The following is a 22,237-nucleotide window of genomic DNA, read 5'->3' on the forward strand; positions in this document are numbered from 1 at the left end:
TCAAAGAAGGCCCAAATCATATCCCAAATCACTCACTACTCAATACTTCGTATCATAAATTTCCTAAGGTGAGTTCTAAAACCGAACATAGCATGATATAACACAAATTAATTCCAAATTTAAAATACAAAACATTCAACCAAATCAATGCACAAAATGTGATTCCTAGCAATAATTCGCTTCTAAGTCCCGTTGAATCGAAAGCTAAACAAACATCAAATCCTTATCACACAAAACAAGCAATCTCATCATCAAACATTGATCATCTCTCATCATCACAAATCATCGATGCATTCAACTCAAGCAATTTTTTTTTTTTTTTTTTTTTAATATTCCGGAAAAACGAGAAAAACAATAAAAACGAATAAAACCTAATGCATGCAAACTAAAACAAATAAGCACAAAAATAACATGTTTTTCACACCCCCAAACTTAAAATTTTCGTTGCCCTCAACGAAATTAGCACAAAGTTTAAGGATAGAAAACACCTGATTTAGTCGGAGTCGATGTGATCGGGGTGCTCATCCCTCGCTCTCTCACGCTCGTCCTCATTGGGCGGTGGCACTTTTCTTTCCCTTTCCCTTCCCTTTGGAAGATGATGCTTCGCTCGTGCGGCCTCGTTTGTTGGATGACATAGTTGGGAGAGAGTATGGAATAGCTTCGGTGATAATTGGTTGACAATCGAACTCAAAATTTGGTTGGAGCAAATTGTCGAACACTTTGTGGGCGTGCCTTGAAAGAGTAGATTTTGGAGAATTTGGTTCGATTCTCTTGCCTCCATTTGTGTGTGGGAGTTTGAGAGAAGGAATGAGGAGGGTTTAGGAAATAATGGGGGAGAAAATATGATTTTTAAACATTTAAAACGCCCCAAATAGGTTCGGACGGCCGTCCCGGTTTTTGTGCTAAATGTCGGACGGCCGTCCGAAATTTTTTCTCCTTACTGGTTGTGGGACGGGGGTCCCACATTTACACCTATTTGTGGGACGGCCGTCCCACAGGCAGTGGTGCAAATTTTTTTTTTTTTTTTTTTTTTTTTTTTTTTTTTTCGGACGGCCGACTCGACCCTCGATCACGTTTTCGACCCTGAAAAGTAAAATTCAAATATTGAATTAGAATGCATGCTTATGACAATAAAAAAAAAAAAAAAAAACGAAACGAAAAATTAACGAAAACTACGAAAAACAATAAAGCTCGGGTTGCCTCCCGAGAAGCGCTAAATTTTAAGTCTTCAGCCGGACTTTGCTTCTTGAAATTGTTATGTCCAATCCAAAGCCTTGTAGATTGCGCATCCATCCATGAGCTTTGTCACTTCAATTGCAACCGATACAGGGATAGGATTGCAATGTGTCAGGGTCCACTTTAGCTTGTAAATTTTCTTGGTTGTAATCAATCGGTACGAAGCCAAGATGGGGTCTTCATCACCCGCTCCCTCAAATCGGTACACAAAAACCTCAAGTCCGCGTATAACCTCCACTTCAAACACATTTGTCTTCTCATCAACCTTTATTGATGCCTTCAAAGCCACGTCAGGAATAATAATAAGATCATCAATTTGAATATTTGCATTAACCACATCCATCTCCTTCTTCTCTTGTTCCGAGACATCTTTGGAGTTGAGCTCGATTTCATTGTCTGATTCATCATCTTCAAGTGTCTTCGTAATTTCTTTTTCCCTCTCATCGACACTATTTTCTAGGTCTAAAGGATTTTTCTCATCACAAGTTTCAGACGAATTTTCTTTGTTGCAACCATTCTCGATATTGTCTGAAATATTTTCAAGAGACCTCTTGAGCTTCATCTCTTCCAACATTATTTCAAGTCTTCGGATAGATGCTTGAGTGGATTTCATAAAATCTTCAAGGATGGATCTCCTATAACACTCCTCAATAGTGGGTTCTCGTGGCTTTGCATAATAGGTTTGAAAATCATCAAATTGCGGCTCACGATGTTGAAAATTGTGGAAATCTTGGCTTGAATTGCTCTGCTCGTACGTGTTGGTGTATGTGTTCCAGTAACCTCTGTTGGTATTATCTATGAAATTATTCGCCTTCGGTGCATACCAACATTGGTTAGCGTAATGTTCTCCACCACATATTGAACAAAGCAACGACATATTATAGGTATTTTGGAGGTATTCGCCAGACGGAAGCCATTCATATCCCGTTTGAGTTGCGCGAAAATTGTAACCTGACATGTAACCAAAGAAAAAAAAAATATATTAAAACGAAAAAATAAAAAAATAATTTGGGTGAATCGTGAAAATTGTTCAAATTTAGAGCTAGAATAAAATAAATAATTAAAATATTCCCCGGCAACGGCGCCAAAAACTTGTTGGCCGAAAACCTACACGCAAGTGCACGTATCGTACAAGTAATATAGTGGACAATTAAGTCCGGATATCGAACCCACAGGGAATATTTAATTACTTAATCCTAGACGCTAAATTCTACCAATTATTATCAAGCCCACCCTACACAGTCGACTTTTGAGAGAATTAACTAAAATAAATTAAAAAGCAAATTAGAACGACAAAGAAAGAAAACAAATTAAGCACGAAGATTTATCAGAGTAAACGAGCCTAGGATTTTATTCTTCCCCCTATGTGATTATTATTCCCCCAATTCCTTCAATTATGCAAGCAATTAACCCGGATTACTAACCTGAGATGCTAAAATAATCATAACCCGCTTCCGCGTGTATTACGATTCTAATACTCTAGATTCAATTACTATATTCCTATGCAATTAATTCTAGAACACATCATTAAGCACAAATCTCAATAATGGCTACCTAAGAGATTAACTATATTCCTATGTTAATACCACAAAGGCTCTTCTACCACAGTTCTAATTATTAACCCGATCTTCCGATTCATGCGATTAACAATAACATAAAAGCGCATAAAGTGGCCAGTTTCATGAACTTAATAAAACAAGTAGAAGAAATAATCCGGAATTAAAACTTGCATAAAATCATAGAATTGGGTTCATAAATCCCACATAGGGTTCCAAATAAAATCCTAGAAATAAAGACTTAGCTACTCGTAATTCTTATGATAAATAAAATAAAATAAATAAATTAAATAAGAAAAACTATGCTTGAATCTTCGTTGATCTTCTATGCTCTTGAATTTGCGTTCAAAGATGGATCCCCAATTGTGTGCTTGGCTTGGTCTTATATAGGGTGAAGAATTTGGGGAAGAAGGCAGTTTCCTTGTGCAATTAAAATTCCTTTACTGCGCAATTTCGGAGTCTCGGACGGGGGTCTCACAATTTGCACTAAAACTGGGACGGGGGTCTCAGCTTTAAATCTTCAGAATTTTGATATTTTCACTTTTGACCCATATTTTCGCCAAAATTGCAGTTTTGACCCCATACTTTTCCAATTCTTCAATTTGTACCTAAAATACAATAAATCAACTTTTTAAGCACCAATTATCGTTAAAACACACCAAAAGCTCAAATAAAAAGATATGATAAAGTGTAAAAATATACACTTAACAGAGCTCGCCAGTGGTTGATGTCCCAAGCCCCCCACTCTATCTCGTCGTGGCCTCAACTCCTCAACCTTTTCATGAAAGTCTATAGCTCACCCGAGAAGGACGAGAGAATCCGACGAGAAATTCACAATTTTGTCCAAGAGCAAGGCGAGCAATTATACGAGGCATGGGAGAGATTTAAAACTCTTTTGCGGCAGTGTCCAACACATGGAGTCGAACAATGGCGGCAAATCCACATCTTTTACCAAGGGATTAACGAGAATGCACGAACCGTCTTAGATGCATCAACCGGAGGTAATTTTATGAGTCAATCAATACCCGATGCGTTTATCATGTTGGATCAAATAGCTCAAAATCGGTTTGCCAAGTCAAGCGAAAGGACGGTGAGTGGAGCCAAGAAAGTTCCCGGAGTGTTGGAGTTAGATGCAATTACGGCCATTCAAGCTCAAGTGACCCAAATTGCTCAACAAAATCAACTCCTTCTACAACACATCAAAGCAAATCCACCACAACAAGTCCAAGCCGTTGAGTCTCCATGTTGCGACATTTGCGGGGGAAATCATTACACACTCCAATGCCAACAAGATGTGGAGTCGCTCAACTACGTCAACAACGCGCCTCGCCAATTCCAAAATCAAGGGTGGAGATCACAAGGGCAATATGGAGGAAATCAACAAGGCCAAGGATATCAAAGACCTCAAGGCCAATTCCAAAATCAAGCCCCTCCTCAACAAAGCTATCAAGGCAACAATTCACCGGCCCAAAAATCAAGCACGGATGAGATATTGGCCCAATTCATGACCGCTACCCAAGCCTCGTTGCGAAATTTGGAGAACCAAGTCGCTCAATTAGCTTTGAATCGAGAGAACCGCCCGCAAGGAGCATTGCCATCAAACACGGAGGACCCAAGAAAAAGACAAAACGAGCAAGTACAAGCGGTGAGTTTACGTAACGGACGACAATTGGAAGAAGCCCCTAGAAAAGAGACAAATAGTGGAAAAACAAAGGCAACCGACGCAGCGGAAGAGGGCACAAACGTTCCGAGCGAAACTTCAAAGGCAACGGTCACACCGGCTCCACCCATTCCATACCCGCAAAGGTTCCAGCCGCCAGTTGAATGCCGAATACCAAAGCTTTGTTGACAAGATGAAGGAAATCCGTATCAACATCCCTCTCATCGAAGCACTCCAACAAATGCCAAAGTGGGTGAAGTTTGTCAAAGAACTCGTAACAAAGGGACGAAAATTGCAAGGAAACGAGATGATTCAACTCACCGAACAGTGTAGTGCAATCCTTACGAGACCTCTCCCTCAAAAACTAGGCGACCCAGGTAAGTTTACTATCCCTTGTACAATAGGAGATAAATTTTTTCGATCACTCATTGATTTAGGGGCTAGCATCAACCTTATGCCTTTTTCTACATATAAGAGTCTTGGGTTGGGTGAAATTGAACCAACGGCTATAACACTCCAATTAGCCGATAGGTCTCTAGTCTACCCAAAGGGGGTTTTAGAAGATGTCTTAGTGAAGGTTGACGAATTTATTCTTCCTGCTGATTTTGTGATTCTTGATATGGATGAAGATAGAGAAATCCCAATTATTTTGGGAAGGCCGTTTTTAGCTACTTCACGTACTGTTATTGATTGTGCTAGTGGGGATCTCACCATGACGGTGCATGACCAAACTATTAAATTTAATGTTTTTAATGCAATTAAGCGGCCGCACAATTCTAATGAGTGTTTCTCTATCGATTTAGTGGAGTCTTGTTCTTTTGAAAATTTTGATTCGTTACACTTGGATTCTTTGGAGGCATCTTTGGTTGTAGGTAACGACTGTGGAGATGAAAGAGTGGAGGAGCAAATTTGTTGGTTAGATTCCGGTGATTTTCTCACCCGGCAAAAGTTTGAAAGTTTGGATTTGGCCACCCTTACCACCCCCAAGGCATTCAAAACATCATTGGAGGAACCACCGCAGCTTGAGATGAAAGAATTACCCGGACACCTCAAATATGCCTACCTCGGTAAGAATGACACTTTGCCGGTAATTATCTCACAATCTCTATCTACTTTGCAGGAACAAAGGTTATTGGAAGTACTGCGGGAACACAAGACGGCGCTTGGATGGAAAATTGCGGGTATCAAGGGAATTAGCCCTTCATTATGTATGCACAAAATCATCTTAGATGATCAACAACATCCGTCAGTCGAACACCAAAGGCGTCTCAACCCCATCATGAAAGAGGTAGTCAAGAAGGAAATTCTCAAGTGGCTCGACGCAGGTATTATTTATCCGATTTCTTATAGCGCATGGGTAAGCCCCGTTCAATGTGTTCCTAAGAAAGGAGGTATGACAGTTATCCGTAATGCAAATAATGAATTAATTCCATCTAGAACCACAACGGGTTGGCGAATTTGCATGGACTATAGGAAATTAAATAAAGCCACTAAAAAGGATCACTTTCCTTTACCTTTTATTGATCAAATGCTTGATAGATTGGCAGGTAAAGAATTTTATTATTTTTTAGATGGATATTCGGGATATAATCAAATAGCCATTGCACCGGATGATCAACACAAAACCACATTTACATGCCCTTATGGTACTTTTGCATTTAGACGCATGCCTTTTGGTTTATGTAATGCACCCGCTACTTTTCAGCGGTGCATGATGGCTATTTTCACCGATATGGTAGAGAACGGTTTAGAAGTATTTATGGATGACTTCTCTATTTTCGGTGATACCTTTGACACTTGTCTTTGCATGTTGGCTAAGGTTTTGCGCAGGTGTGAAGAAACCAACTTGGTGCTAAATTGGGAGAAGTGCCACTTCATGGTGCACGAAGGAATTGTGCTTGGGCATAAAATCTCGCGAGAAGGCTTGGAAGTGGACAAAGCAAAAATCTCCACAATTGAAAATCTTCCGCCACCTATTTCGGTCAAAGGCATTAGGAGTTTTCTTGGACATGCGGGCTTTTATCGTCGTTTTATCAAAGATTTTTCAAAAGTTGCCAAGCCCCTTTGTAACCTACTCGAGAAGGAGACAAAATTCAATTTTGATGGTGAGTGTCTTCAAGCGTTCAACGAGCTTAAGCAAAGGTTAGTATCCGCTCCTATTATTTGTGTACCGAATTGGGATGAACCGTTTGAGCTTATGTGCGATGCTAGTGATTTTGCGGTTGGCGCCGTTTTAGGTCAAAGGAAAGAGAAAATTTTTCGATCAATTTATTATGCTAGTAAAACTCTTAATGATGCACAATTAAATTACACCACTACGGAAAAAGAGTTATTAGCTGTTGTTTTTGCTTTTGAAAAATTTCGCTCTTACTTGTTAGGACCCAAAGTTGTTGTTTTTACTGATCACGCTGCCCTCAAATATTTGTTTACTAAAAAGGATGCAAAACCTAGACTCATTAGGTGGGTTTTAATGTTGCAAGAATTTGATATTGAAATTCGTGATCGAAAGGGTAGTGAAAATCAAATCGCCGATCATCTATCTCGACTTGAGAAAGATGTAGACGAAAGCGATAGAATTTGCATTAATGAAAATTTTCCTGATGAACAGTTGCTTGCTTTTGATAATAAGGTTCCTTGGTTTGCCGATTATGTAAATTATTTGGTTAGTCAAGTGCTTCCACCGAATCTCAATTATCATCAAAAGAGGAAATTTTTGCATGATGTTAAATTTTATTTTTGGGAAAAGCCTTTTCTTTTTAGACAATGCAGTGATTTGTTGGTGCGAAGATGTGTCCCGGAACATGAGCAGCAAGACATACTCTTTCACTGCCATGGTTCGGATTATGGAGGACATTATGGAGGCGAAAGAACAACACGTAAGGTTCTTCAATCAGGTTTTTTTTGGCCCACTCTTTTTAAAGATTCGTATAAATTTGCTATTACTTGTGATCGGTGCCAACGCACGGGCAATATTTCGGCTCGCCAGGAACTCCCATTGAACACGATGATCCAAGTCGAGCCTTTTGATGTTTGGGTATTGACTTTATGGGACCTTTTGTCCCTTCATTCAATAACCAATACATCTTAGTGGCCGTCGATTACGTTACTAAGTGGGTAGAGGCCATAGCCACCCCTACTAATGATGCATCTGTAGTGTGTGCTTTCTTGAAGAAACAGATTTTCACTAGGTTTGGGGCACCACGGGCAATTATCAGTGATGGTGGATCGCGTTTCGTGAATAAGCAATTTGACAACTTGATGGGCAAATAAGGAAACAAATCAAATTGGAAGAAGGAATCTCGCCACAGCTTTGACAGTGTCCACGATTTCGAGCATATCTCTCTCATACGAACTCCGAATTAGGTGATTTTGGCGGCATTGGAAAGCTAATTTCAAGGGCTACAATTCTTATGTACAAAAGATTCCAAAATTCGGACTCCAACATGGCGAAAATCGAAGAACAAGTCCTGATGGGGGAAAGTGGCGGAAATTGATTCCTATTAGGTTTCTACTACTTCCTTATCAAGAAAAGCCTATAAAAGCAACAAGTCTCTACACCATAATTTTTCTTACTTCAGCCATTTAATTTTTATTTTTATTTTTATTTTTATTTTTAATTTTTATTTTTTGTTGTTTTTGTTTCATGTCTGGTTACAATGTTCGAGCACCTCAAACGGGATATGAATGGCTTCCATCTGACGAATACCTCCAAAACACCTATGATATGCCTCTGTTTTGTTCAGCATGTGGTGGAAATCATTATTCCGATCAATGTTGGGGATCACCAACAGCGACGAATTTCGACGAAATTTTACACCACAAAACGCGAAGAACGAAGATCAACGAAGACTCAAGCATAGTTTTTCTTATTTATTTTATTTATTCTATTTTGCTTATCATAAGAATTACGAGTAGCTAAGTTTTTAATCTAGGATTTTGTCGGAACCCTATGTGGGGATGGTGAACCCGTTTTCTTGAGATTATGCAATTATGATTTTATGATTATTTCTTCTCCCTGTTATGATTGTTAGTGCATGAACCTGATCAATTTATGTGCTTTATCTGTGATTATTGGGATTGACTCGACAGAGCTATTTTGATAATTAGACGGTAGGTAGAAGAGCCTTCGAGTAGTTTTCACCGGATGAGTGTGTCAATTGCATGTGGTGTCGTAGACATACAGATATCACCTTAGGTAGCCATTTACGAGACTTGTTAGTTAATGCTTTACTCATAATTGGTTTGCATAGACATATAGTGAATCGCTTATGAATAATAGACTCATAATACACGCGACAGCGGGTTATGAGTAAATTAGTGTCTCGGGTTAATAATCATGAATCATATATTTCATAATTGAGGGGTTTTGGGTGAGCAATTCTTGCATAGGGGGAAGATAAAATCCTAGGTCTGTTTTAATTGATATTTTCCCGTGTTATTTGCTTTCTTAATTAGTTTAGTTGTTTAATTAATTTAATTTGACAAACTTGCGTAGGCTGGATAAAAATCATAATTGTTAGAATTTGGTACTTAGGATTAGGTAATTTGCGTATTCCCTGTGGGATCGACATCCGACTCTCACGAGTCCACTTTATTACTTGTTTGCGATACGTGCACTTGCGTGTTGGTATTTAGCACCCAACAAGTTTTTGGCGCCGTTGCCGGGGAATACGGCTAAATTATCTATTTATCCTAATATTAAATTTGAGCAATTTTTCTTACTTCAGCCATTTAATTTTTATTTTTATTTTTATTTTTATTTTTAATTTTTATTTTTTGTTGTTTTTGTTTCATGTCTGGTTACAATGTTCGAGCACCTCAAACGGGATATGAATGGCTTCCATCTGACGAATACCTCCAAAACACCTATGATATGCCTCTGTTTTGTTCAGCATGTGGTGGAAATCATTATTCCGATCAATGTTGGGGATCACCAACAGCGACGAATTTCGACGAAATTTTACACCACAAAACGCGAAGAACGAAGATCAACGAAGACTCAAGCATAGTTTTTCTTATTTATTTTATTTATTCTATTTTGCTTATCATAAGAATTACGAGTAGCTAAGTTTTTAATCTAGGATTTTGTCGGAACCCTATGTGGGGATGGTGAACCCGTTTTCTTGAGATTATGCAATTATGATTTTATGATTATTTCTTCTCCCTGTTATGATTGTTAGTGCATGAACCTGATCAATTTATGTGCTTTATCTGTGATTATTGGGATTGACTCGACAGAGCTATTTTGATAATTAGACGGTAGGTAGAAGAGCCTTCGAGTAGTTTTCACCGGATGAGTGTGTCAATTGCATGTGGTGTCGTAGACATACAGATATCACCTTAGGTAGCCATTTACGAGACTTGTTAGTTAATGCTTTACTCATAATTGGTTTGCATAGACATATAGTGAATCGCTTATGAATAATAGACTCATAATACACGCGACAGCGGGTTATGAGTAAATTAGTGTCTCGGGTTAATAATCATGAATCATATATTTCATAATTGAGGGGTTTTGGGTGAGCAATTCTTGCATAGGGGGAAGATAAAATCCTAGGTCTGTTTTAATTGATATTTTCCCGTGTTATTTGCTTTCTTAATTAGTTTAGTTGTTTAATTAATTTAATTTGACAAACTTGCGTAGGCTGGATAAAAATCATAATTGTTAGAATTTGGTACTTAGGATTAGGTAATTTGCGTATTCCCTGTGGGATCGACATCCGACTCTCACGAGTCCACTTTATTACTTGTTTGCGATACGTGCACTTGCGTGTTGGTATTTAGCACCCAACAAGTTTTTGATGGTGTAGAGACTTGTTTCAAAAACTTGTTGGGTGCTAAATACCAACACGCAAGTGCACGTATCGCAAACAAGTAATAAAGTGGACTCGTGAGAGTCGGATGTCGATCCCACAGGGAATACGCAAATTACCTAATCCTAAGTACCAAATTCTAACAATTATGATTTTTATCCAGCCTACGCAAGTTTGTCAAATTAAATTAATTAAACAACTAAACTAATTAAGAAAGCAAATAACACGGGAAAATATCAATTAAAACAGACCTAGGATTTTATCTTCCCCCTATGCAAGAATTGCTCACCCAAAACCCCTCAATTATGAAATATATGATTCATGATTATTAACCCGAGACACTAATTTACTCATAACCCGCTGTCGCGTGTATTATGAGTCTATTATTCATAAGCGATTCACTATATGTCTATGCAAACCAATTATGAGTAAAGCATTAACTAACAAGTCTCGTAAATGGCTACCTAAGGTGATATCTGTATGTCTACGACACCACATGCAATTGACACACTCATCCGGTGAAAACTACTCGAAGGCTCTTCTACCTACCGTCTAATTATCAAAATAGCTCTGTCGAGTCAATCCCAATAATCACAGATAAAGCACATAAATTGATCAGGTTCATGCACTAACAATCATAACAGGGAGAAGAAATAATCATAAAATCATAATTGCATAATCTCAAGAAAACGGGTTCACCATCCCCACATAGGGTTCCGACAAAATCCTAGATTAAAAACTTAGCTACTCGTAATTCTTATGATAAGCAAAATAGAATAAATAAAATAAATAAGAAAAACTATGCTTGAGTCTTCGTTGATCTTCGTTCTTCGCGTTTTGTGGTGTAAAATTTCGTCCTTATGGTGTAGAGACTTGTTGCTTTTATAGGCTTTTCTTGATAAGGAAGTAGTAGAAACCTAATAGGATTCAATTTCCGCCACTTTCCCCCATCAGGATTTGTTTGTCGATTTGCGCCATGTTGGAGTCCGAATTTTGGAATGTTGTGTAAATAAGAATTGTAGCCCTTGAAATTAGCTTTCCAATGCCGCCAAAATCACCTAATTCGGAGTTCGTATGAGAGAGATATGCTCGAAATCGTGGACACTGTCAAAGCTGTGGCGAGATTCCTTCTTCCAATTTGATTTGTTTCCTTATTTACAACTTTTTCCTTTCTTTTTGATCTTTTTTCCTTCATGGACACCTAATTCTCGTTTTTCACCTATAAAACACAAAATCAATCAATTAAAGCACAAATATAATTAAATCTAAACAAAAGATCCACGTAAAGTAAACGTATTGAGTGTAATATCTACACTCAACACACCCCCAAACTTGAACTTTTGTTTGTCCTCAAGCAAAATCTAATCGTAAGCAAAAAACTCAACTACCGCATCTCATCACATAGATTAATGACCAACTTCACGTTTTCAGAACTTGTAATTATAATGAAAATTCTTAGGCATTCGCAAGCTCAAAATTCAAAAGCACTTAGTCACTTACCATAGCCAAAAAACCACAAATCATGCAATTGCTTCAAGCATCCAATATTTGTAAATTAAAGATAGAAAAAATTTATGCTTACATGCATATGTTAGACTCCAAATACTCACCAAAATATTCTACTCTACTAATATCGAACATTAAGCTATTGGGATCATTGGGGCTTTTTGGCTTTCAATTGTTATGCTATTTGGTTTGAGGTAGGAAATATGGGTATATGTGGCTATTCTTCTTGAATTGAGGTGATTACGCCAAAATTTGAAAGATAGGCGTTTGAAACAATGAATTCACCTCTAAGGACTTTAATAAACTCGATTCTTAAGAGTTCAAAAGTCTCCACTTTTGCTCTTAAGACAATGGATCGAGCTTTCAAAACAATTCAACAACTAGTCCTTACTTCTCCCTTCTAGTCTCTTCTTCTTCTTTTTTTTTTTTTTTTTTTTTTATATATATATAGACACATATATATTTTTCTTCTTCTTTTTTTTTTCTTTTTTTTTTTTCTTTTTTTTTTTCGTGGAAGAAGAAGGACCTTATAAAAATTTTCAACCGAACTCCAAGGGGTAATTTTTCAAGAATATCCACTATTCTACCTTATACACATTGGCTAAAAGAAAGAACACCTTTTCTCCGAGGCTCAAATCAAGGTTCTAAAGATAATTTCGATAAAAAGGTCGGCTTGAAAGGCTCAAACGGTTCAAAGAAGGCCCAAATCATATCCCAAATTACTCACTACTCAATACTTCGTATCATAAATTTCCTAAGGTGAGTTTTAAAACCGAACATATCATGATCTAACACAAATTAATTCGAAATTTAAAATACAAAACATTCAACCAAAACAATGCACAAAGTGTGATTCTTAGCAATAATTCGTTTCTAAGTTCCGTTGAATCGAAAGCTAAACAAACATCTAATCCTTAGCACAACAAAACAAGCAATTTCATCATCAAACATTGATCATCTCTCATAATTATAACTCATCGATGCATTCGACTCAAGCAATTTTTTTTTTTTTTTTTTTTTTTTAAGAAAACAATAAATAAACGAAAAAAAAAAATCCTAAGGCATGCAAACTAAAAAAAATTAAAGCACATAAAAACAAGTAATTTTCCACCCCCAAACTTAAAATTTACATTGTCCTCAATGCAATTAGAACAAAGTTCAAGGATAGAATACACCTGATTAGTCGGAAGGTCCTTCTCCGGGATGCACTCTTTGATGTTCGTTTAATCCACATTTAACGTCCGATCCCTTAGTTTTTGATTTTCGACCTAAAAATTAAAACAAGATTAAATTGTTAGTTTGCGCATGCTAAAATCCTAAGAAAAATAAAAATAAATAAAAATACGAAAATCGATAAATGCTTGGGTTGCCTCCCGAGAAGCGCTAAGTTTTAAGTCTTCAGCCAGACTTTGCTTCTTAAAACTGTTATGTCCAATCCAAAGCCTTGTAGATTGCGCATCCATCCATGAGCTCTATCACTTCAATTGCAACCAAGGCATGGATAGCATTGCAATATATCAGGGTCCACCTTAGCTTGTAGTCTTTCTTGGTTGTAATCAATCGGTACGAAGCTAAGATGGGATCTTCATCACCCGCTCCCTCAAATCGGTACACAAAAACCTCACGTCCGCGTATAACCTCCACTTCAAACACATTCGTCTTCTCATCAACCTCTATTGATGCCTTCAAATCTACATTTAGATCAACGACAGGGTCCACAACTAGAACATCTTCAATCATTACATCCATCTCCTTCTTCTCTTGTTCTGAGGCATCTTCGTGGTTTAGCTCGATTGCCTTCTCAGATTCATCATGCTCAAGTGTCTTCGTAATTTCTATTTCTCTCATATCGACACTATTTTCTGGACATAGAAGATTTTTCTCACCGCAGGCTTCACCCGAATTTTCTTTGATATAACCATTGCCGATTTCGTCTGGAATATTTTCAAGAGATTCAGATTTTAATTTGAGAGTCATCTCTTCCAGTTGTATCTCCATGTTTTGAAATGATGCTTGAGTGGACTTCATGAATTCGGCAATAAGGGATACCAAATCAAGTTGTTCATCAGTGGTCTGCTGCTGCATTGGATAATAATTTTGAAAATCATCAATTTGTGGCTCTCTATGTTGAAACTCGTTCAAATCTTGGTCTTGAAATCTTTGCTCGTATGTGTTGGTGTAAGTGTTCCAATAACCTCCGTTGGTAATTTCGACGAAATTTGTCGCCTTTGGTGATCCCCAACATTGATCGGAATAATGATTTCCACCACATGCGGAACAAAACGGAGGCATATCATAGGTGTTTTGGAGGTATTCGTCAGTTGGAAGCCATTCATATCCCGTTTGAGGTGCCCCAACATTGTAACCAGACATGTAACAAAAAAAAAATCAAAATTAAAAAAAAAATTAAAATTAAATGGCTGAAGTAAGAAAAATTGCTCAAATTTGATATTAGAATAAATAAATAATTTAGCCGTATTCCCCGGCAACGGCGCCAAAAACTTGTTGGGTGCTAAATACCAACACGCAAGTGCACGTATCGCAAACAAGTAATAAAGTGGACTCGTGAGAGTCGGATGTCGATCCCACAGGGAATACGCAAATTACCTAATCCTAAGTACCAAATTCTAACAATTATGATTTTTATCCAGCCTACGCAAGTTTGTCAAATTAAATTAATTAAACAACTAAACTAATTAAGAAAGCAAATAACACGGGAAAATATCAATTAAAACAGACCTAGGATTTTATCTTCCCCCTATGCAAGAATTGCTCACCCAAAACCCCTCAATTATGAAATATATGATTCATGATTATTAACCCGAGACACTAATTTACTCATAACCCGCTGTCGCGTGTATTATGAGTCTATTATTCATAAGCGATTCACTATATGTCTATGCAAACCAATTATGAGTAAAGCATTAACTAACAAGTCTCGTAAATGGCTACCTAAGGTGATATCTGTATGTCTACGACACCACATGCAATTGACACACTCATCCGGTGAAAACTACTCGAAGGCTCTTCTACCTACCGTCTAATTATCAAAATAGCTCTGTCGAGTCAATCCCAATAATCACAGATAAAGCACATAAATTGATCAGGTTCATGCACTAACAATCATAACAGGGAGAAGAAATAATCATAAAATCATAATTGCATAATCTCAAGAAAACGGGTTCACCATCCCCACATAGGGTTCCGACAAAATCCTAGATTAAAAACTTAGCTACTCGTAATTCTTATGATAAGCAAAATAGAATAAATAAAATAAATAAGAAAAACTATGCTTGAGTCTTCGTTGATCTTCGTTCTTCGCGTTTTGTGGTGTAAAATTTCGTCCTTATGGTGTAGAGACTTGTTGCTTTTATAGGCTTTTCTTGATAAGGAAGTAGTAGAAACCTAATAGGATTCAATTTCCGCCACTTTCCCCCATCAGGATTTGTTTGTCGATTTGCGCCATGTTGGAGTCCGAATTTTGGAATGTTGTGTAAATAAGAATTGTAGCCCTTGAAATTAGCTTTCCAATGCCGCCAAAATCACCTAATTCGGAGTTCGTATGAGAGAGATATGCTCGAAATCGTGGACACTGTCAAAGCTGTGGCGAGATTCCTTCTTCCAATTTGATTTGTTTCCTTATTTACAACTTTTTCCTTTCTTTTTGATCTTTTTTCCTTCATGGACACCTAATTCTCGTTTTTCACCTATAAAACACAAAATCAATCAATTAAAGCACAAATATAATTAAATCTAAACAAAAGATCCACGTAAAGTAAACGTATTGAGTGTAATATCTACACTCAACAGGTGTAAAGCACAAGGTTGCACTCGCGTATCATCCACAAACGAATGGGCAAGCCGAAGTTACGAACCGTGAAATCAAGAATATCTTGGAAAAAGTGGTAGGCCCAACAAGAAAGGATTGGTCGAAAAAACTCGATGATGCACTATGGGCATATCGTACACCTTTTAAAACGCCATTGGGAATGACCCCTTACCGTGCGGTGTTCGGTAAAGCATGCCACTTACCGTTGGAGTTGGAGCATTGTTCTTATTGGGCGCTAAAAAAGATGAATTTCGATTACAAAGAATGCAAGGAAAGAAGGTTATTGCAACTCAACGAGTTGGACGAATTACGAGAGCAAGCGTACGAGAGCAATTGGTTATACAAAGGAAAAGTCAAAAGGTGGCACGACAACAACATCTTGCACCGTCAATTTCAAAAAGGGCAAGAAGTTCTCTTGTTCAATTCACGGCTCCGGTTATTCCCGGGAAAGCTTAAATCAAGATGGTCGGGGCCGTTCATCGTTCAACAAGTCTTTCCACATGGAGCTATAGAAATCAAAGACCATGAATCGGAACGAGTATTCAAAGTAAATGGAAATCGACTCAAACACTATTGGGGAGATGGTGGCGAACGTCAAGTGGCCTTGGTCACCTTTGCTTAACGAGAAAGAAGCTACGTCCGGCTGAAGACTTTAAACTTAGCGCTTCTCGGGAGGCAACCCGAGCTTTATTGTTTTTCGTATTTAATTTTTCGTTTCGTTTTTAATATCATAAGCATGCATTCTAATTTATTATTTGAATTTTACTTTTCAGGGTCGAAAACGTGATCGAGGGTCGAGTCGGCTGTCGGAAAAAAAAAAAAAAAAAAAAAAAAAAAAAAAAAAAAAAAAAAAAAGTTTCAGGGGCACTAATAAGAAGTTTGTATTTTTCAGGGGCCCAATTGCAATTATTCACACGGCCGTGCAAGAAAAGGGCGTAAATCTCACACGGTCGTGTGAGATTTTAGAGGAGCTACTGGACAAAACAGTGAATTGGCACGGCCGTGCGAAAAAGAGCTGTAATCTCGCACGGCCGTCCGAAGAATGGATTGAGCTACTGCCCAATTTCGAGAAACGGTGCGGCCGTCCGAGAACAAGGCTTAAAATGGGACGGCCGTCCCGTGAGCAGTGGTGAGGCAGAAGACTCGGACGGCCGTCCGAGAAATAGGGCAAAACGCGGGACGGCCGTCCGCAGCTGTTACTGGGCGTTTTAAATTTCCGAAAATTATATTTTCTCCCCCATTTTTTTTTTTAAAAAAAAAAAAAAAAACCCCTCTTTCCTTTTCTCCACATAATTCACTCACACACTCTCCGATTCGTATTTTGTGTTGGTATTGACAGGGAGGCTAGAGCATCGAACCAACTTCTTCAAAATCTTATCTTTCAAGGCACGCCCGAGTGCATCGAGCCGGCATCCACCGGCACCCATTCTTGAGCCCGTGTCCGAGCCGTCCGATGAGGATGAGCGTGAGAGAGCGAGGGAGGAGCACCCCGATCACATCGACCCCGACTAAATCAGGTGTTTTCTATCCTTAAACTTTGTGCTAATTTCGTTGAGGGCAACGAAAATTTTAAGTTTGGGGGTGAAAAACATGTTATTTTTGCGCTTATTTGTTTTAGTTCGCATGCATTAGGTTTTATTCGTTTCTATTGTTTTTCTCGTAATTCCGGATAAAAAAAAAAAAAAAAAAAAAATATTGCTTGAGTCGAATGCATCTATGATTTATGATGATGAGAGATGATCAATGTTTGATGATGAAATTGCTTGTTTTATGTGATAAGGATTTGATGTTTGTTTAGCTTTCGATTCAACGGGACTTAGAAGCGAATTATTACTAGGAATCACATTTTGTGCATTGCTTTTGTTGAATGTTTTGTATTTTAAATTTGGAAATAATTTGTGCTAGATCATGCTATGTTTGGTTTTAGAACTCACCTTAGGAAATTTATGATACGAAGTATTGAGTAGTAGGTGACTTGGGATATGATTTGGGCCTTCTTTGAACCGTTTGAGCCTTTCAAGCCGACCTTTTTATCAAAATTATCCTTAGAACCTTGTTTTGAGCCTCGGAGAAAAGGTGTTCTTTCTTTTAGCCAATATGTAAGGTAGAATAGGTGGAGATTCTTGAAAAAAATTATCCCTTGGAGTTCGGTCGAAATTTTTTATAAGGTCCTTCTTCTTCTTCGAAAAAAAAAAAAAAAAAAAAAAAAAAAAAAAAAAAAAAAAAAAAAGAAGAAGAAGAGACAGAAGGGAGAAATAAGGACTAGTTGTTGAAATATTTTTGAAAACTCGATCCATTGCCTCAAAAGCAAAAGTGGAGACTTTTGAACTTTTGAAAATCGAGTTTATTAAAGTCCGTAGAGGTGAATTCATTGTTTCAAACGCCTATCTTTCAAATTTTGGCGTAATCACCTAAATTCAAGAAGAATAGCCACACATATACTCATATTTCCTACCTCGAACCAAAGAGCCTAACAATTGAAAGCCACAAAGCCCCAATGATCCCAATAGCTTAATGTTCGATATTAGTAGAGTAGAATAATTTGGTGAGTATTTGGAGTCAAGCATACGCATGTAAGTATAAATTTTCTCTATTTTTAACTTGCAAATATTGGATACTTGAAGCAATTGTATGATTTGTGGTTTTTGGTAATGGTGAGTGACTAAGTGTTGTTGAATTTTGAGCTTGCGAATGTCTAAAGAATTGTCATTATAATTACAAGTTCTGAAAACGTGAAGTTGATCATTGATCTATGTGATGAGATGTTATCGTTGAGTTAATTGCTTATTGGTAAATTTTGCTTGAGGACAAGCAAAATTTCAAGTTTGGGGGTGTGTTAAGTGTATATTTTTACACTTTATCGTATCTTTTTATTTGAGCTTTTGGTGTGTTTTAACGATAATTGGTGCTTAAAAAGTTGATTTATTGTATTTCAGGTATAAATTGAAGAATTGGAAAAGTATGGGGTCAAAACTGCAATTTTGGAGAAAATATGGGCAAAAAGTGAAACAAGCAGAATTTTGGAGAATCAAGGACCGCACGGCCGTGCGGATTTTAGGCATAAATCTCACACGGGCGTCCGGATGGGCGAAATAGCGCAATGAAGGAATTTTAATTGCACAAGGAAACTGCCTTCTTCCCCAAGTTCTTCACCCTATATAAGACCAAGCCAAGCACACAATTAGAGGATCTTTTTCACGCAATTTCAAGAGCAACAAAGCAATAACGAAGACGAAGAATTCGAAGACTCCAAGCAAAGATTTATCGTCTATGATTTATTTTATTTGCGTTTTTGCTTTAATCATGAGTAGCTAAATTACTTATTTCTAGGATTTTATTTGGAACCCTATGTGGGATTTATGAACCCAATTCTATGATTTTATGCAAGTTTTAATTCCGGATTATTTCTTCTACTTGTTTTATTAAGTTCATGAAACTGGCCACTTTATGCGCTTTTATGTTATTGTTAATCGCATGAATCGGAAGATCGGGTTAATAATTAGAACTGTGGTAGAAGAGCCTTTGTGGTATTAACATAGGAATATAGTTAATCTCTTAGGTAGCCATTATTGAGATTTGTGCTTAATGCTGTGTTCTAGAATTAATTGCATAGGAATATAGTAATTGAATCTAGAGTATTAGAATCGTAATACACGCGGAAGCGGGTTATGATTATATTAGCATCTCAGGTTAATAATCCGGATTAATCGCTTGTATAATTGAAGGAATTGGGGGAGTAATAATCACATAGGGGGAAGAATAAAATCCTAGGCTTGTCTACTTTGATTAATCTTCGTATTTTTAATTGCTTTCTTGTTTTTGTGTTTTTAATTGTTTTAGTTTAATTTAGTTTATTAATCCTTTTTCGACTGTGTAGGGTGGGCTTGATAACAATTGGTAGAATTTAGCGTCTAGGATTAGATAATTAAATATTCCCTGTGGGTTCGATATCCGGACTTAATAGTCCACTATATTACTTGTACGATACGTGCACTTGCGTGTAGGTTTTCGACCAACACCGTGCCAGGCCAATTTTCAGCTTCTAATTGTTTACTTCCTCTTTTGCCCGTTTTTTGACCCTTTTTCGCTCGTTTCATCCTTAAAATTCTCAAATCTTCAAATTGTACCTAAGATACAACAAACCAAGAATTAAGTACCATAAACTCAAAAAAATTATACAAAAATCCTCGTAAAAAGGTATATATTGAGTGTAAAATATACATTCAACATTAGTTAACTTCAATATTAGTTAAATTAAACATTAGTTAACTGCAACATTAGTTAACATTCAACGTTTTTTCCCTCCAATGGTGGATCGTCGGAGCTAGGGGTAGTAGACGAGCTAAGACGCCCGTGAGCTCAATGAGTCGTCTCGAAAAAAACTCGAATTCGAGTTTTTCGAGCTCGAACTCGCGTTTGTTTTTCGTTGTTCGTGAGCTCACGAGCCTTATTTATTTTTATTTTTTTGAAAAAATATAAAAAGATCATATAAATATTAGAAAATATATATAATTACAGTTTATTGTTTATATTGAATTTGTTTAATTATAATCTAAATATTTTTTTAATAATTAAAAGAAAACCAAAATGAGCTTGGGCTCGAGCTCGACAAAATGGGCTGGAGCTCGAGCTCGATAAAATGAACTCGAGCTCGAGCTCGAGCCTGCCAAAACAGGCGAGTTAGGCTCGTTAACACCCCTAGTCGGAACGACGATTAGTTGACTTCACACTAAAATTGTCGGATATCAGCTAATGCTTAGTCAACTAATGCATAGTCAGCTAATTAGAGCTTCGATGCTCCGTTGTCGTAAAAACAAAAAAGTTGAAAGAAAAAAAGTTGGACGTCAGCTCATGTTGAACTCACTAGTACGTAGTCAGCCAATGCAAGTCAACTAATCAGAGCTCCGACGACCTGCCGCCGGAAAAAAAAAAAAAAAAACAAAAAAAACCAAAAACAAAAAAAAAGATAAAAAAAAAAAAGATATTTTAATTATTCTTCCGTTTTATTCTGACTTTTGCGTGTCTAGTGCCACGTATTAGTTGAATTCGGTATACGAGGTAAAATCCGAGAGGAGGAAGACAGAGGAGTCAATCTGCCGAAACGCCGCCGTCGATCCGCCACCGCACACGCCGCCCGAAAACAGCGCGTGAATCTCACGTGCCCCCGCACATCCGCCGCTGTCGCTTCGCCGCTGCTTCTCCTGACTGCACGGATTGGTTTCCGTGGCAGTTTGCATCAATCCAAAAGTTCGGATCCGTTTTTAAATTAGGTTTTAATTTAATTAGATTAAATTAAATGTTGATATTCGCAGTATGTTTTTCGTGAATTACTATACGTGATTGTTTATGTATGAATTCGTGATTTACTGCGAGCATGCTACGTGATTTAATTATCGAATTAATTATATGCATGTTGCAAATTTAAATTTCGCTGGAAGCATCAAGGTACGCAATTAATTGTTATTATCGAGTACGTGATTATATGATCAAACTTGTTTTCCACCCGACGGCTTCCAGCCCACTACGTCACGACCCGGAGGTTCTCCACCCGACGGCTTCCAGCCCACTACGTCACGACCCGGAGGTTCTCGACCCGACGGCTTCCGGCCCACTACGTCACGACGGCTTCTGGCTTATTACTTCGTGACCCGGAGAACCTCCATCTTACGCTTCCGACCCACTACGTCGCTACCCGGAGGTTCTCGACCCGTCGGCTTTCGGACCCACTATGTCGCGACCCGGAGGTTCTCGACCCGACGGCTTCCGGCCTATTACGTCGCGACCCAAATATTCTTGACCGGACGGCTTCAGGCCCACTACGTCGCGACCCAGAGGTTCTCGACCCGACGGCTCCCGGCCAGCCAAGCTCGGACCCGACGACTCCCACCCCATCAAGAGTCTTCCCGAGGGCACCCAACCAGCCACTTCGTCATCCCCACCGCCCAGCCACCACTCACTTTCGTAGCGCCACCACTCCTCAAAGCGCGCGAACGAGAAACAGACAAATTTCGTCCTAATTCGCCCAAGACAACCCCCCGCCCTCCGTATCACCCGCCGTAGCGCAAATAGCCCAACTCTTGAGGTCATGGAGCAACAACTCCAAACTCCTACTTATCTACTACTCCCAAGCCGGCCCACGGACCGTGACCCAATTTGGGAGTGGGGAGCTTAATGATGTGTCTAATTGAATCTTAAAATCAATTGGTCCATTAACGGTTCAATTAGGGGAAAAGTCCAATTAGACCACCACTTCTATAATATTCTCCCACATTGAATCTCTCTACAAGAAGTTTCACACTTCTACACTTGTCCTACATCGAAAGTTTACAAGAAATTAGTAGTCAAGTCCTCCTATAAAGACAATGTATGATTCATTTGTTGATTCCATCTCTAATTTGGGTGATATTTTAGCCTTTGCAAAGTATCACTTTCAATATCTAACTTGAGCGTCGGAGTGTAATCGCCGGGACCACCATGGCGAGTCACTTAGTGTCTTGATTTGTTTTGTAGGTTACTTGGTGGACCCACACCTTTGATCCCTTTGGACACGTGGCAAGGACCCTCGACATTCCCGATATTGGTCTTGAAGATTCCCGGACTTAGGATACCAGTGGGCTTCAAAACCATTGGGATGACC

General features: G+C 38.2%; 1 protein-coding gene across 1 annotated transcript; it reads left to right on the top strand.

Annotated features, from left to right (window-relative positions):
* The first annotated feature begins 4,645 nt into the window (after nt 1-4,645).
* LOC148771549 (uncharacterized) lies at nt 4,646-16,222 on the top strand. The gene is made up of 4 exons (XM_088815112.1): nt 4,646-4,829; nt 4,890-7,114; nt 7,199-7,346; nt 15,582-16,222. Exons 1-4 carry the CDS (start codon nt 4,646-4,648, stop codon nt 16,220-16,222), a joined length of 3,198 nt encoding a protein of 1,065 aa, XP_088671238.1.
* Nucleotides 16,223-22,237: the final 6,015 nt, after the last annotated feature.

This window comes from Erythranthe guttata, chromosome 3 (assembly GCF_056151865.1).
Source record: "Erythranthe guttata isolate IM_541 chromosome 3, IM_541, whole genome shotgun sequence".
NCBI lineage: Eukaryota > Viridiplantae > Streptophyta > Magnoliopsida > Lamiales > Phrymaceae > Erythranthe > Erythranthe guttata.

Bases quoted from the DNA above. Each gene is read 5' to 3' on its own strand.
- LOC148771549 (XM_088815112.1), top strand. From the start codon at position 4,646: ATGAAGGAAATCCGTATCAACATCCCTCTCATCGAAGCACTCCAACAA. The intron at 7,115-7,198 runs GTTAGTCAAGTG...TTTTGGGAAAAG, and splicing joins CCGATTATGTAAATTATTTG to CCTTTTCTTTTTAGACAATG. The intron at 7,347-15,581 runs GTTTTTTTTGGC...TACACTCAACAG, and splicing joins ACGTAAGGTTCTTCAATCAG to GTGTAAAGCACAAGGTTGCA.